The sequence below is a fragment of the Umbelopsis ramanniana genome (assembly GCF_025399195.1).
Source record: "Umbelopsis ramanniana AG unplaced genomic scaffold K450scaffold_70, whole genome shotgun sequence".
NCBI lineage: Eukaryota > Fungi > Mucoromycota > Umbelopsidomycetes > Umbelopsidales > Umbelopsidaceae > Umbelopsis > Umbelopsis ramanniana.
Window position 1 is genome coordinate 78,098 of NW_026252156.1, and position 11,391 is coordinate 89,488.

General features: G+C 41.9%; 6 protein-coding genes across 6 annotated transcripts; 4 read left to right on the top strand and 2 right to left on the bottom strand.

Annotated features, from left to right (window-relative positions):
* Positions 1-203: 203 nt before the first annotated feature.
* On the top strand, positions 204-2,737 carry K450DRAFT_258301 (uncharacterized protein). The gene is made up of 2 exons (XM_051591818.1): positions 204-609; positions 1,215-2,737. Exons 1-2 carry the CDS (start codon positions 373-375, stop codon positions 2,235-2,237), a joined length of 1,260 nt encoding a protein of 419 aa, XP_051441162.1. The 5' UTR covers positions 204-372; the 3' UTR covers positions 2,238-2,737.
* K450DRAFT_258305 (uncharacterized protein) lies at positions 2,426-5,065 on the bottom strand. The gene is made up of 14 exons (XM_051591819.1): positions 4,894-5,065; positions 4,699-4,825; positions 4,587-4,629; positions 4,440-4,511; positions 4,274-4,369; positions 4,159-4,210; positions 3,972-4,099; positions 3,804-3,903; positions 3,481-3,734; positions 3,247-3,400; positions 3,050-3,175; positions 2,891-2,984; positions 2,747-2,825; positions 2,426-2,677 (listed from the first exon to the last, which is right to left on the bottom strand). Exons 1-14 carry the CDS (start codon positions 4,970-4,972, stop codon positions 2,615-2,617), a joined length of 1,467 nt encoding a protein of 488 aa, XP_051441163.1. The 5' UTR covers positions 4,973-5,065; the 3' UTR covers positions 2,426-2,614.
* Positions 5,066-5,675: 610 nt separating this feature from the next.
* Positions 5,676-6,960, top strand: K450DRAFT_258312 (uncharacterized protein). Its single transcript, XM_051591820.1, has 6 exons — positions 5,676-5,716; positions 5,803-5,842; positions 5,918-5,991; positions 6,058-6,119; positions 6,185-6,318; positions 6,380-6,960. Exons 1-6 carry the CDS (start codon positions 5,706-5,708, stop codon positions 6,827-6,829), a joined length of 771 nt encoding a protein of 256 aa, XP_051441164.1. The 5' UTR covers positions 5,676-5,705; the 3' UTR covers positions 6,830-6,960.
* A 1,635-nt stretch (positions 6,961-8,595) lies between these two features.
* Positions 8,596-9,262, top strand: K450DRAFT_283740 (uncharacterized protein). Its single transcript, XM_051593488.1, has 2 exons — positions 8,596-8,684; positions 8,744-9,262. Exons 1-2 carry the CDS (start codon positions 8,663-8,665, stop codon positions 9,055-9,057), a joined length of 336 nt encoding a protein of 111 aa, XP_051441165.1. The 5' UTR covers positions 8,596-8,662; the 3' UTR covers positions 9,058-9,262.
* Positions 9,226-10,412, bottom strand: K450DRAFT_258325 (uncharacterized protein). Its single transcript, XM_051591821.1, has 5 exons — positions 10,250-10,412; positions 10,145-10,162; positions 10,011-10,053; positions 9,770-9,946; positions 9,226-9,701 (listed from the first exon to the last, which is right to left on the bottom strand). The coding sequence occupies exons 1-5, from the start codon at positions 10,301-10,303 to the stop codon at positions 9,364-9,366; spliced, it is 630 nt and encodes a 209-aa protein (XP_051441166.1). The 5' UTR covers positions 10,304-10,412; the 3' UTR covers positions 9,226-9,363.
* Positions 10,413-10,482: 70 nt separating this feature from the next.
* Positions 10,483-11,280, top strand: K450DRAFT_179698 (uncharacterized protein; the record flags this gene model as incomplete). Its single annotated transcript, XM_051584318.1, has 2 exons — positions 10,483-10,969; positions 11,039-11,280. The coding sequence occupies 2 exons, from the start codon at positions 10,483-10,485 to the stop codon at positions 11,278-11,280; spliced, it is 729 nt and encodes a 242-aa protein (XP_051441167.1).
* Positions 11,281-11,391: the final 111 nt, after the last annotated feature.

Sequence of the window (11,391 nt, forward strand, 5' to 3'; positions counted from 1 at the left end):
TAGCCGTACTGTAATGTTTGAGAAAGAACAAGGGGGCAAGATCATGGTACATTCCTAAGGCAGAAAATTCTAATCAGTAGGCGCTAGAACTCCTCTTCTCACAACTGCGTCTACTTCCCCTTCTTTAGGTCAGGTTAGGTTAACAATCAAATGCATTAGAATTTTAGTTTATATATGTGACGAGAATTGTTCACTTATCATCGTTTTCTTTTTTTTTTTTTTTGTTATTTCTATTTTCAATTTCCAGAATAAATTTGGCTGGCTCTCCGCAATTACTCTCACTTTTGATTCACTCGACATATACCGGTTTTCTTTTCTGACAAACGAATCTAAAAAAAAAACTTGCCCTTCCCCTTTATTCCTTATAAATTAATGAGGTCCCAACAGATCAACCACCGATACTCTTTTCCGCCACTACCCACAATGAACACTGTTCAGAGCAAGCCTCTTTTGCCCGAGCAAAACCGATCCTCCACAGAAAGCCCTGATGACCAGTTGGTGGAGTTATGTACAAAGTACATCCCAAGTTCTCTCTTTATCCCGAAAGATAAATTGGAGCCATTTGAAAGCCCTCTGACAGAATCCAACTTGAAATTTCACACGACCATTGTAAGTAAAAAAATTTCACTGTCATCTTTACCTTCAATGAATTCTTCGTGCGTCTGCGTTTTCATGCTTGTTATCGTCAACTCTCGGTATTGGGACGCCCTTTTCTTCGACGAAATACGAATATAAGTTGTATCATCGTACGATTTTAAAATCGATGACGAGGTGGTACCATTCACTTTTACAGGAGGTATTCGCAAGCACTTGCTAAAACTGGTCTCTGCGAAGGTAACGGAGTCAGGGGGGAGTGAAGAGCAGATCGACATTTCGGAACACAAGCGATCAATGCGCAAATTGAATAATCAAACCTGGAGCTAATCCAATCACTCTTGGGTGGCTACCAATTTTTTCACCCGGGTATCACTGTCACCTTGCGTTCACGATACCAAACATGTCTATTTGGTCGTGGATATGCACATCCCCTTATCCCCTTTGTAACTCCGTTCCCCCTTCTTGCCACGTTGTTGCTTATTGATAACACATGGGAACAAGTCTAACTGTTTCAAAATTCGATTCAAGCATGAAACGCAGTTTGACGCGAGCTCCTATTACTGTTCTCATAACCCGCTTTTTACTTATCCTGTATTTAACGCTTGCTCCTGAAATAGAATCCTCCTTCTAAGGAATCAAAAGCTGCCTTGGTATATCGCTATGTACAATTGCAAAAGCACATGGTCAAGTTAGAGGATCGACTTCGAAGAGATATAGAGTCAAAGAAGATCAAGTTGGTTCCTTTGGATCTGCAAGGACAGGAATCTGAAGTGATACGTGACGATCACATCGAGGGATGCCTATCTGTCGGAAGCAATATATCGGCCTTAGACTTACATAGACCATGCCACGAGCAATTTTTGTCTCCTAGTGAAAGTGCATTTCCACGGACATTGGTAGATCAACCCGTCAAAGAGTTGCCGCAGGACGCTGGAAAAAAACGCAAATCGTTGAAGAGGAAATTAATATCGTTGCTGCGCAAAAGCCCTCGTAAGTCTAGAGTAGCAGGGCATTCTTCGAACGAACCGTCGTTCGAAGAGGCAAATCATCAATCCCTTCGCGAAACAGTCTCAATGTCAACTCTCAATCATCAAAGGTTGAGTATAGAGGAACGCTTGAGGAAGCACCGATCCATGCCAATTGGGACGACGTTTGCCCTATACCAGGAAGAGAAACTCAGGTTGATCCAACAAAACGCCAGACTATCATCTACCCCTGTATCAAGCAGTCCACCTTCCCCGACTCAAAAATCAACGGGTTCGCACAGCAATCGTAAGCGTGACTCTAATGTGTCATTGCTAGCATCAATCTCCTTACGATCCTTGTTCAAAATGGAAAACAATCAAAGCCACCAGAAGCGTTTCTCCAAGAGTGTAGGCGTCGAAATACTGGACTATACAGAAGAGCTTTCTGACACTGTACACCAATCCAATGACGCCAGCTTGGGACGCCAAGATAGTTTCCTAGCGTTTCGATACCCCAAAATGGCCCCATTAGACTATCTAGAGCAGGCCAATATTAAGTACGATCTGACTAGTCGAGCTCAAGAAATTCAAATGTTGGAAAATTCAGTCAAACGTTTTGAAAGCGTCAAGCCCAGTTCATTTCAAAACTTGGCAGCTTTAGCTGTTTCTTTCTAGATTATTCGTCACATTCACTAAGACCTCCGTTCCCCAACTAACACTACGTTTTTGTAAAACTTTCTCTGATATTATTTCCCTTCCTTGTAAATCACTCTATTGTCTCTCCCTCACATGTCAAACACTATCTTTTCATTGACGCAAGACCGCTTAAGTTTTGGTTCTTTATTTTAAATTATGTGTACTCCCAGAAAGCCTGGATGTCTTTCTCTCTTTCCTTTTTTTTTTTTGATAAAATAAAATGCGAACTCGGTTCAGTTATGTAATCTGGTCTTGACCCTCACTTCGATTCTTTACTCTTTTGCGAAATCTATGTATTAATTGCTGGCAATACCATCAAGTCTACCGAGGTTGTTCGACACCTAAGGCTCGACATTTTATACACCGAGCATACCGCCAAATTGACTGGCATATTGCATTGGTCGTACATCAGGGTGTGGCTTAGGGTAGAGGAAAAAAAATAAGATTAACGTCCCTTTGATATATGGAAAACATCATTGTAGACTTACCACGGCATCAAAAGTTCGGTAATCCAATTTCATGTCACTGGTGATGTTGATCAAAGCACCCTTATTACCGACGCTATCACTGCATTACGATCACATAAGTAAGTAATATGGAGTAATGTTACCGCAATGTCACCAACAACTTACCAATAATTAGGAGCAGAGAAGACTGTAACACATTTTCCGTCGTGCTCAATGACATATCCATTCTCCTTTACTTCGTGACTACGAATCAACATATCTGCAGGTGAATGACAGCGTTAATACAAAGAGTGATGTTTATAAAATTCCTGTACCCTTCCTTACCTAGCCCGTTATGCTCGAGGAATCGCTTAGTGACATCAGGGCCGAACTGCGTGCCTACACCTCTCTTGCTAGGGCCACGACCATTCTCGGGCTGTGGGTCGGACCAGAGCAATTCGCACATCAATCCTACGTCATTTCAATTTTAGTGTGGTCTTCATCAGCAGCTTGATGACAGATTTTTTTTTATCCAAACTCACCTTCCGTGCCAGGTTGTCTCTGCGAGAGTCGATCAATATTACGAATGTCATCTAGAGTGACATCATCCTTTGAAAATAGACCACCATGAACAACAAGAATCTTGTGTTTAATGACGTGCGCCAAAGGCAAAGCGTTGAAGGTCTCCGAAAACAGCTACAAAGAAAGGAGCAAAATTATATAAGTCATCTCCACTAAGATTGGCTGTAATGCGCCGCTGCGACATCGATACTTACTTTGAACATGGTCTCACTGAACTTGGCTTTCACTTCACCTTCGAAGCCATAAATCTTGTTCATGTTGTCGGTTTCGTGATTGCCACGAGCAAGATATAAACTGTTGGGATATAACCATTTGAAAGCAAACAGTGTCAAGACCACTTCCAAGGAGAAACTGCCGCGATCAACAAAGTCACCGTTGAAAAGATAAGTGTGGGTAGCTGATGGGTAGCCATTGAGCTCAAAAATATGCAATAAATCATAGTATTGTCCTAATTGACAAGCTAGGTTAACAAAGGAGATTTCATTACTTTTGGTAACAAGCTCAAGCGTATGTTTACCATGAGTGTCTCCACAAACGGTCAGTTTGCTATTTTCAGGGATGTCGATGTCGATTAAGGAAGGCGACTCCAACATGATGTTTCGAACGGCCATAATGATCTACAAATAGGAGATAATGTTCAGACGAAATGTAATGAACAGCGCTAGACTGTGGGCTTTTGACATACTCTAAACATATATTTCTTGTGAATCTTCTTCTGATCTTTCAAGCGAGCGATCATCTGATCCAAAAATTCCTTATCAATCGTTTTTGTTTCCTCGTTCATTCTTGGTCCATCGTAAGAGTCCTCAACAGCTACCAGAGCTTTGTGTTAGATCATGTTGAAGGAGATTGTCGAATCTCGGTGTACTTACTGACTGCCTCTACATCCAAAGTGTCTGCCACGCTCCTGATAGTTTCGTTGTGCTGTTGGCACTTTCAGTAATCAGTCCATAGAGGATGGAAATCAACACTGTGGAAATAGCTTACTTCAATTGCCTTTTCAAATTCTACTCTACGGACGATCTTTTCGCATTCGATCATTTTTGCTTTAGCATCTTTATCAGCAGGAGCTCGTTTGACAACCTGAGATGAAGACGGCTGATTAGAAACAAACAATGGCAAACAACAATCTTTTCTGTGCTGTTAGGCTTACAATTCTGAAATCGCGTAGAGAATCCTTGAACTTGGTCAAAGCCATGTTCGCAATAGCTCGACGATAATATCCCTTGAAGCAAGATTATCAGGTTAAGATCGTACATTTACACCAGTACAAATTTTTAAAGAAAAGATCGATAGATACCTTGGTATAGGTTGAATCCACTTCTATAGCTCTGTTTGCATCCCTGAGAAGATACGACGAGTGAGTGAGGTAGAATGAGACGTTGACTTGGTGGATATTTTAAAACACCTACGCAATGGCATATCCATAGGCTTCAGTTTTGATGTAGCAGGCAGAACGATTTGAATAATAGACAGCGACTTTTGGGTTTGCCTCTATGGCAGCGGTATATTTCTCGATAGCTTCGGCATAGTGCTTTGCTGCAAGTGGATTAATCTTTGACCATTCTCAGCAGGTGCAGACGCAAGTTTGGTTTCGCACAACATACCAGAAAACAAAGCGTTGGCTTCTGCCTTGAGTTCTTCTGCCTTTGCAGCTGAAGCGGCGTTTACGTTATCATCAGACATGTTCAAGATTGGGCCTGTTTCGAGTAATGTCTAGTAAATGTCGCTTTCAATCTAAAACCGTTGGATAAAGATCAATCTGCCCTGTCCTTTTTTGTGGAAACAAAAAAAAAACGAAACCCCGTCTTGGTCTGGAATTTTAACACCCAGAAAATTTTCATCTCAGTGCATCAAGCCGTTATGCCTTAGATGTCATTTTTGAATATATGAACAGCAGAACATGCTTGGTGGTATGTCGACAAACAAGCCATTTCATTGTTCATAGGAAGGGCCAAAAAATTGGAACTATAGATGGTAGTACTGCGCAACAGGTACATTGTCAATGTGAGCGGTAACGAAATTGGCAGTTTCATTGATGTGTCCATCAGCCAGCTATTCCATTCAATTGCAATAGCACCAACCAAAGATACCATGAAGTTACAAAGACTGTAAATTTCACCAAATTTCACTGTAAAAATACATGTCGATGGCTCAAGTTCTGAGTGGACGAAGCAACAGTTAATGTAGAGACGGCCGCTAATGCTACTATTCAATTCGGTTTGAAGAGTTTTTTAATAAGTTTTAAATACTTATGTTCCTATTGATGGAATGCACCTGCCTATCAGCTAACAAAAGTCGTCGATAAGAACACAGTGTGAAGGGCATGACTTATCACATGACCTGGAGAAAGAGGACGAAAGTCCGACTCCATCCGTTTGCCGTTGCTGTCCACTTTCGAACACAACGTCATTCAAACATGAGTTTTCTGTAAGTCCATTGTAGCAAGGCTCACAACATAATAAGTCTTTGGAAGTGCCATAGTTTTGACACAAAGCTAATTCACAACCATACAGTTCTGGTTTCAAAAAAAACCTCAACAGAGCGGGTACTACGGTAAGCCAGGCTTCCTTGGCATAACGAAACAGTCAATTCAAGCGAATGTTGCATACTCACAATCATTGTCTATAGCTCATGCAGCGTACTGGAATAGTGGACAAAACAGTGGATCGAGAGTTCGACGAAGAATATGAACGCTACAAAACGTAAGCCTTGTTATGTCAATACAAGTTGCTTATGACACTGCTCTCACACAAACTGATACTATGCAGGCTTGAACAAAAGACCGAAAAGCTCACAAAAGAAGCAAAAGGTTATTTAGACTCGCTAAGAGGTAAGTAACACAACGTATGTGAACTGCCCGAAGACACCTATCCATCCACTGACATCCCACGTTAGCCATGACAAATGCACAGACACGCATAGCAACGACCATTCACCACTTTTATGACGATTCAGCCCCAATGGGTCAATGCGGTATCAAGTATAAGGAGACGGTTGAAAAACTAGATGAGGAAGCAAAGAAAGATATGGTAGGTTAAGCATCACCATTCACTTTTGGTAATGGAACATTCCTAATGCGGCGCGAAACAGGATGCTACCTATAGAACGACTATAATAGAACCTTTGAGTCGATTCTGCGCATATTTCCCTGATATCAATGAAGCCATCAAAAGACGACAGAAGAAGCTGTTGGACTATGACGCCATGAGGTCAAAAGTAAGAAAATTGGTTGACAAACCTAGTGAAGACCCACAGCGGCTTCCCAGAGCCGAACAAGAAGCCAATATGGCACGTGAAGTCTATGAGAATATCAACAGCATTCTCATTACCGACTTACCAAAGGTCATTGAACTTCGAGTGCCTTATATTGATCCATCCTTCGAAGCACTTGTCAAGTCTCAACTTCAATTCTGCCAAACAAGTTATGAACATTTGGAGGGCTTGAGACAATATTTCCCTGCGGAGTCAGAAAAAATGGATGGCCGAGTAGATGATGTACTGCAGCAGATGAGAGAGCTCAGTATATGTGGTAACTTTTAAACGGGTATATGCTTCCATTACCTTACTCATGCATTCTTAACGTAATGATAATAAAACACACAATGTAACCGTAAAAAAGGGAAATTAAAATTCGTTAGCAGTGACTTTGTTTCATTTCATGGGCAGTAGAACCCTGGCCACCTCTTCGTTTCTCGCAAGGCCAACTAAGGGACTTCTAATGTGCATTCTGTTTTGGTCTCTTAACCGACATCCCGACTATCAATTGTAAGTAAATCGATATATGGACTTGAACATTCTAGAATGCATGAGATTCATTGGGTGCCTTTTAGCGTTTTTGCCGGTAATCGAGATGAATACCTGCATCGACCCGCTGCAAGAGCTCAATTCTGGGATCCTCCAAATGATCACGTGCTTGCAGGACGAGATCTGAGTCCTTCTGCTACCGATACGCACGATGGTACTTGGCTCGGTTTTACAAAGGATGGCCGGTTTGCAGCTCTGACCAATTATAGGGAGGAATTGAAAGTGGGCAAATTATCCAGAGGCTACCTGGTGAGAGATTATCTTATCGAACACGAGTCACCGGAATCCTACATGGAGTCACTCCAAGGGCATAAAAACGATTTCGGTGGTTTCAACCTCATATGCGGACAGTTGGGCAAGTCTCCCTCTTTATTTTATACCAGCAATCGGGATGGGGAAAACATCACGGAAATTCAACCTGGAAAAACATATGGTAGGTTCTATACATGGGCATTTTATTCAACGGAAAGTGGCGGGCAAAGGCCCGGCAAAGAAAAAACGTGTCGACGGACTGGAGGTCGATTCAACATCGGTCTGCCGCTGCATGAACGAAACTGCGGGATACAGTCTTTCCATGCACGAGCCATGGTTGAGCAACGTGGTGTCATGCTTAGCCCGATTAGCGGATAAAATAAAACTGGTTTTTATTTTCGTTAGAACCCCGTTTTACGGCGTGCATAATGTGTTAGGTAAAGCTTGAACAATTATTAATGACACTATCTCATTATTAATAGGTTTATCAAACTCTGTTCTCCCTAAACCATGGGAGAAGGTCAAGAGAGGTGAAAGCAAGTTTCAAGCTATTTTAGACACTGTGCAAGACAAGGAAGATTTAATACAAGCACTGTTCAATTTGATGAAGTAAGGAAGTGTTATTTCCGCGAAAACCCAACCGTGGAAAAAATGGACTGACCTCTAAAATTTTTTATATTGGCTGTTTGGCTTAAATTACTATTTCTCTTCTCCACTCCGTTTTCGCTGAAAAAGGGAAAGCTGTCCGTACTCGGGTTCTACGGACGCCATTTGGGAGCAAGTCAAGAACACGATATTCATACCAAAGTTTCAGTTAGGCAAACTGAGCTATGCTACAAGAGCAACCACCATTGTCCTAGTCGATTACAATGGGCATGCCACCTTCATTGAGAGGGAATGGTACAAAAGTACTAGCGAGCTGTCGCACCAATTACATTTTGATGGCGACAGTGGCGATCCACAGCGGCGTTATGACTTTGATTTAAATAAATAAATAGGTTTACGTGCTTGATATTTACAAATTGTGGTATGCTATATTACCCCAATAGTACAAGTTCAGTTGGCCATCGATTGAACTTTCTTTTGTTATTTTCTGCATTAAAGCCTGTTAGCAAACATCATGATGATCGGACCTTGATATCATTACTTCACCAGCGCCCTGAAATTGGGCATTTTTTTTTTTGTGTTGCCTATTTTTTGATGCGGAGACCGTTTAAACGGGCCTCATTAACTGGTTTAAAAAACGGGCGCTAGTGCGATTTTTTCATTATTTTCTCCCTTTTTATCCTCTCTTGGTTTCTATTCTCCATTTTTGTCATGGCACCTTCGTTCGTTCTTTGTGAGTGAAAAATGCATTCTCATTCGACTTTGTTCTGTATACTAACCTATGTCAAATAGTCGGTGGTTCCGATAAGAAAATCTCATTAGAGCAGCAGACTCACCAGTGCCCTCGTTGTGGCGACCCAACATCCGTCAAATTGACTCGAACTGAAACGCAAATGGTTGTCTTGGGAAAGACAATTGGAAAACCAGGGAATATGCGAGTACGGTACGAGTGTCAAAAGTGCAAGTGGAAGAACGACAAGCTCCCTGAAGGCAAGCGAGGCTCATCGGAAGGCAACTCCAAGTCTTTGGCCGAGACCGAACAAGGCACTTACTTTTATGACACCAATGGAGAGTGCGAATATCTCCCTCCAGAAAAAGCTTTTTAAACAACGTCCTTACTGTCATAATACCAATCATCTTTAGCTAATCACAATTCCTCATACTCATAACGAGCAAAGTGTAAATATAAATAATTAGACGCTCAAAAATGCTTTATCATGGAGAAGAGTATCGTAACAAATATGAGTCTGCAGTATCTACAAAAGAAGCTTGTATCAAAAGGAAATAACGATGTACTTTAGAAGAAGCGTGGGGAACAGGAATTAATGGGGGAGGGGCGTTTGGGGGGATATCTAAAAATGTCAAGAAAAAGAATAAATCGCTAGGTACTCTATAGCACAAAAATGGGGTTGCTAGCAAGCACAAGACTTTCGGCCACGAAGGCTATCGTCTCGGCGATTCAAATGAAAGCTATCACTGCCATCCATGTCAAATTCCAATTGGGGGATTTTGACCATGCCAGCAATACATGAGAAAGCTTCTTCAACATTGGTACCATCTTTGGCGCTTGCCTCAAAACATCGAATTTCCATTCGAGGTGATGAATGTTGCTGTGCCCATGCTCGAGCTTGGCGTCGTGAAACAACACGGTCGTCAATATCTATCTTGTTTCCAATCAATATCAGAGGGAAATCTTCCAACAAATCCGGCGGTAAGGATGATTGCTTTAAAAAATCTGCCCGCCAGCGTTCTATTACCAGAACGGTAAGTTGGTTAATGAGTAGTTACATACCTTGTTATGTATGATGCCGTACTTACCTAGATTATGAAATGTTTGGAAATTGGTAGTGTCATATACCAGGCAGCAAGCGTCTGCTCCGCGGTAATAGCTCACACCAAGTGACTGGAATCGTTCCTGTCCAGCTGTATCCCAAAGTTGTAACGTAACTTTTCGACCATCGTCAGTGTGTACGTCTTTTGTTATAAAATCAGCACCTATAGATCGATTTTCAGTGAGATGGCTATCCATGTAGTAACAGACTTTCGTCAAGCAACTTACCAATGGTAGCCTTGTAGGAGCTAGTGAAACGCTTATGGATAAACTGGTAGCAATCATAACTTAGTTGAAAAACTCTATACTCTTTGTTTATCTCGTAATCTTGACCTTAAGGTAAGCATCGTTTAAAGGTTTACCTGATTTCGCAAGCAAGTCTAACATGGGTCAACGGAGTGGCGGTCAAGCAGAGTAACGGTTAGGTACATTGAACCAAGCTTGTGCATTTATAATAGATACATTACCTTTCCTACACCACCATCTCCAATAATGACCACCTTTAGAATGTCTTTTGGCATTACCAGGTGTTAAAAAAAAAAGGCTATGATTTGGTCTTGACTTGTAGTCTGTGGTGGGTGGACTCAGATAGCTTGTTAGAAGCACATTATCTGCCTCAGCTGTTTTTTTCAAAGTCCGAGACTCGTGTCTTTTTCAATCACAATCCATTGCCACGTTTGGGATAACATCCACGCCGATGATGGCCACCACTGTTAATTCACCATTCTCAGCGGATGAGAAATCCAACTGGTTGCTGTATCTACTTACTGACTCGGCCCTTCCAACTGGTGGATTCGTCGCTTCCTCGGGCCTGGAAGCTTCCTTTCAAGCTGGTTTGATCCCAACAGCATCCACATTGCCGGATTTCACCTTATCTGCAGCGCATTCATTCGCATTCAATACCGTACCGTTTGTTCGTGCGGGCTACTACACTGTAGATAGCGAAGATCCAATAGCTTCTCTTGAAGATGCTGATGCAACATGTGAAGCTCTTATGATTGGCAACACGGTGGCCAGACGTGCTTCGTTAGCCCAAGGAGTTGCTATGTTGACGCTCCATATCAAGTGCTTTTCTCCGGATGACGAAGTAGTCAAACAATGGAAAAAGTTGATAAGATCGGGAAAAGTAGATGGTCACTTTGCCGTATGCTTTGGGCTTGTATGTAGACAGCTCAGTGTGTCGATAGGTAAGGCACCAGCAGTTTGAAACGATCAAAAGTCTCAGATCTCTAATTTGCATCGATCAATATCATTAGAAAACACTTCACATCTATGGCTGTACCTATTTACGCGGACTCTATACTCATCTGCGGTTAGAATGAACATCATTGGTCCGTATGAAGCCCAACGCATGTTATTGAGAGCCAAAGAAGGTATTGAGGATGTGGTCCAGAAAACCATGCATCTTACTATGGATGACGCTTGCCAGACTAATCCGCTATTGGATGTGTGCCAAGGAATGCACGACCGATTGTACACGAGGTTATTCAACAGCTAAACGTATGGTACGCGTCATCTAATCGATATTTACGTTATGGTGACCAAGAGCCATTTTAACTTTTTAGAATCTCAACTGGATTGAGAATAAATCTACCCTTCATTATTCACT

What these genes read in the sequence shown, in the direction of transcription:
- K450DRAFT_258312 (XM_051591820.1), top strand. An exon ending in TCAACAGAGCGGGTACTACG is followed by an intron (nt 5,843 to 5,917) that starts GTAAGCCAGGCT and finishes CATTGTCTATAG; the next exon opens with CTCATGCAGCGTACTGGAAT. An exon ending in GAATATGAACGCTACAAAAC is followed by an intron (nt 5,992 to 6,057) that starts GTAAGCCTTGTT and finishes GATACTATGCAG; the next exon opens with GCTTGAACAAAAGACCGAAA.
- K450DRAFT_283740 (XM_051593488.1), top strand. Translation starts at nt 8,663, where the DNA reads ATGGCACCTTCGTTCGTTCTTT. An exon ending in GGCACCTTCGTTCGTTCTTT is followed by an intron (nt 8,685 to 8,743) that starts GTGAGTGAAAAA and finishes TATGTCAAATAG; the next exon opens with TCGGTGGTTCCGATAAGAAA.
- K450DRAFT_258325 (XM_051591821.1), bottom strand. Translation starts at nt 10,303, where the DNA reads ATGCCAAAAGACATTCTAAAGGTGGTCATTATTGGAGATGGTGGTGTA. An exon ending in CTCCTACAAGGCTACCATTG is followed by an intron (nt 9,947 to 10,010) that starts GTAAGTTGCTTG and finishes ATCGATCTATAG; the next exon opens with GTGCTGATTTTATAACAAAA. An exon ending in CCAAACATTTCATAATCTAG is followed by an intron (nt 9,702 to 9,769) that starts GTAAGTACGGCA and finishes TTCTGGTAATAG; the next exon opens with AACGCTGGCGGGCAGATTTT.
- K450DRAFT_258305 (XM_051591819.1), bottom strand. Translation starts at nt 4,972, where the DNA reads ATGTCTGATGATAACGTAAACGCCGCTTCAGCTGCAAAGGCAGAAGAA. An exon ending in GCCTATGGATATGCCATTGC is followed by an intron (nt 4,630 to 4,698) that starts GTAGGTGTTTTA and finishes GTATCTTCTCAG; the next exon opens with GGATGCAAACAGAGCTATAG. An exon ending in ACCGAACTTTTGATGCCGTG is followed by an intron (nt 2,678 to 2,746) that starts GTAAGTCTACAA and finishes CTCTACCCTAAG; the next exon opens with CCACACCCTGATGTACGACC.
- K450DRAFT_258301 (XM_051591818.1), top strand. Translation starts at nt 373, where the DNA reads ATGAGGTCCCAACAGATCAACCACCGATACTCTTTTCCGCCACTACCC. An exon ending in TGAAATTTCACACGACCATT is followed by an intron (nt 610 to 1,214) that starts GTAAGTAAAAAA and finishes CTCCTGAAATAG; the next exon opens with AATCCTCCTTCTAAGGAATC.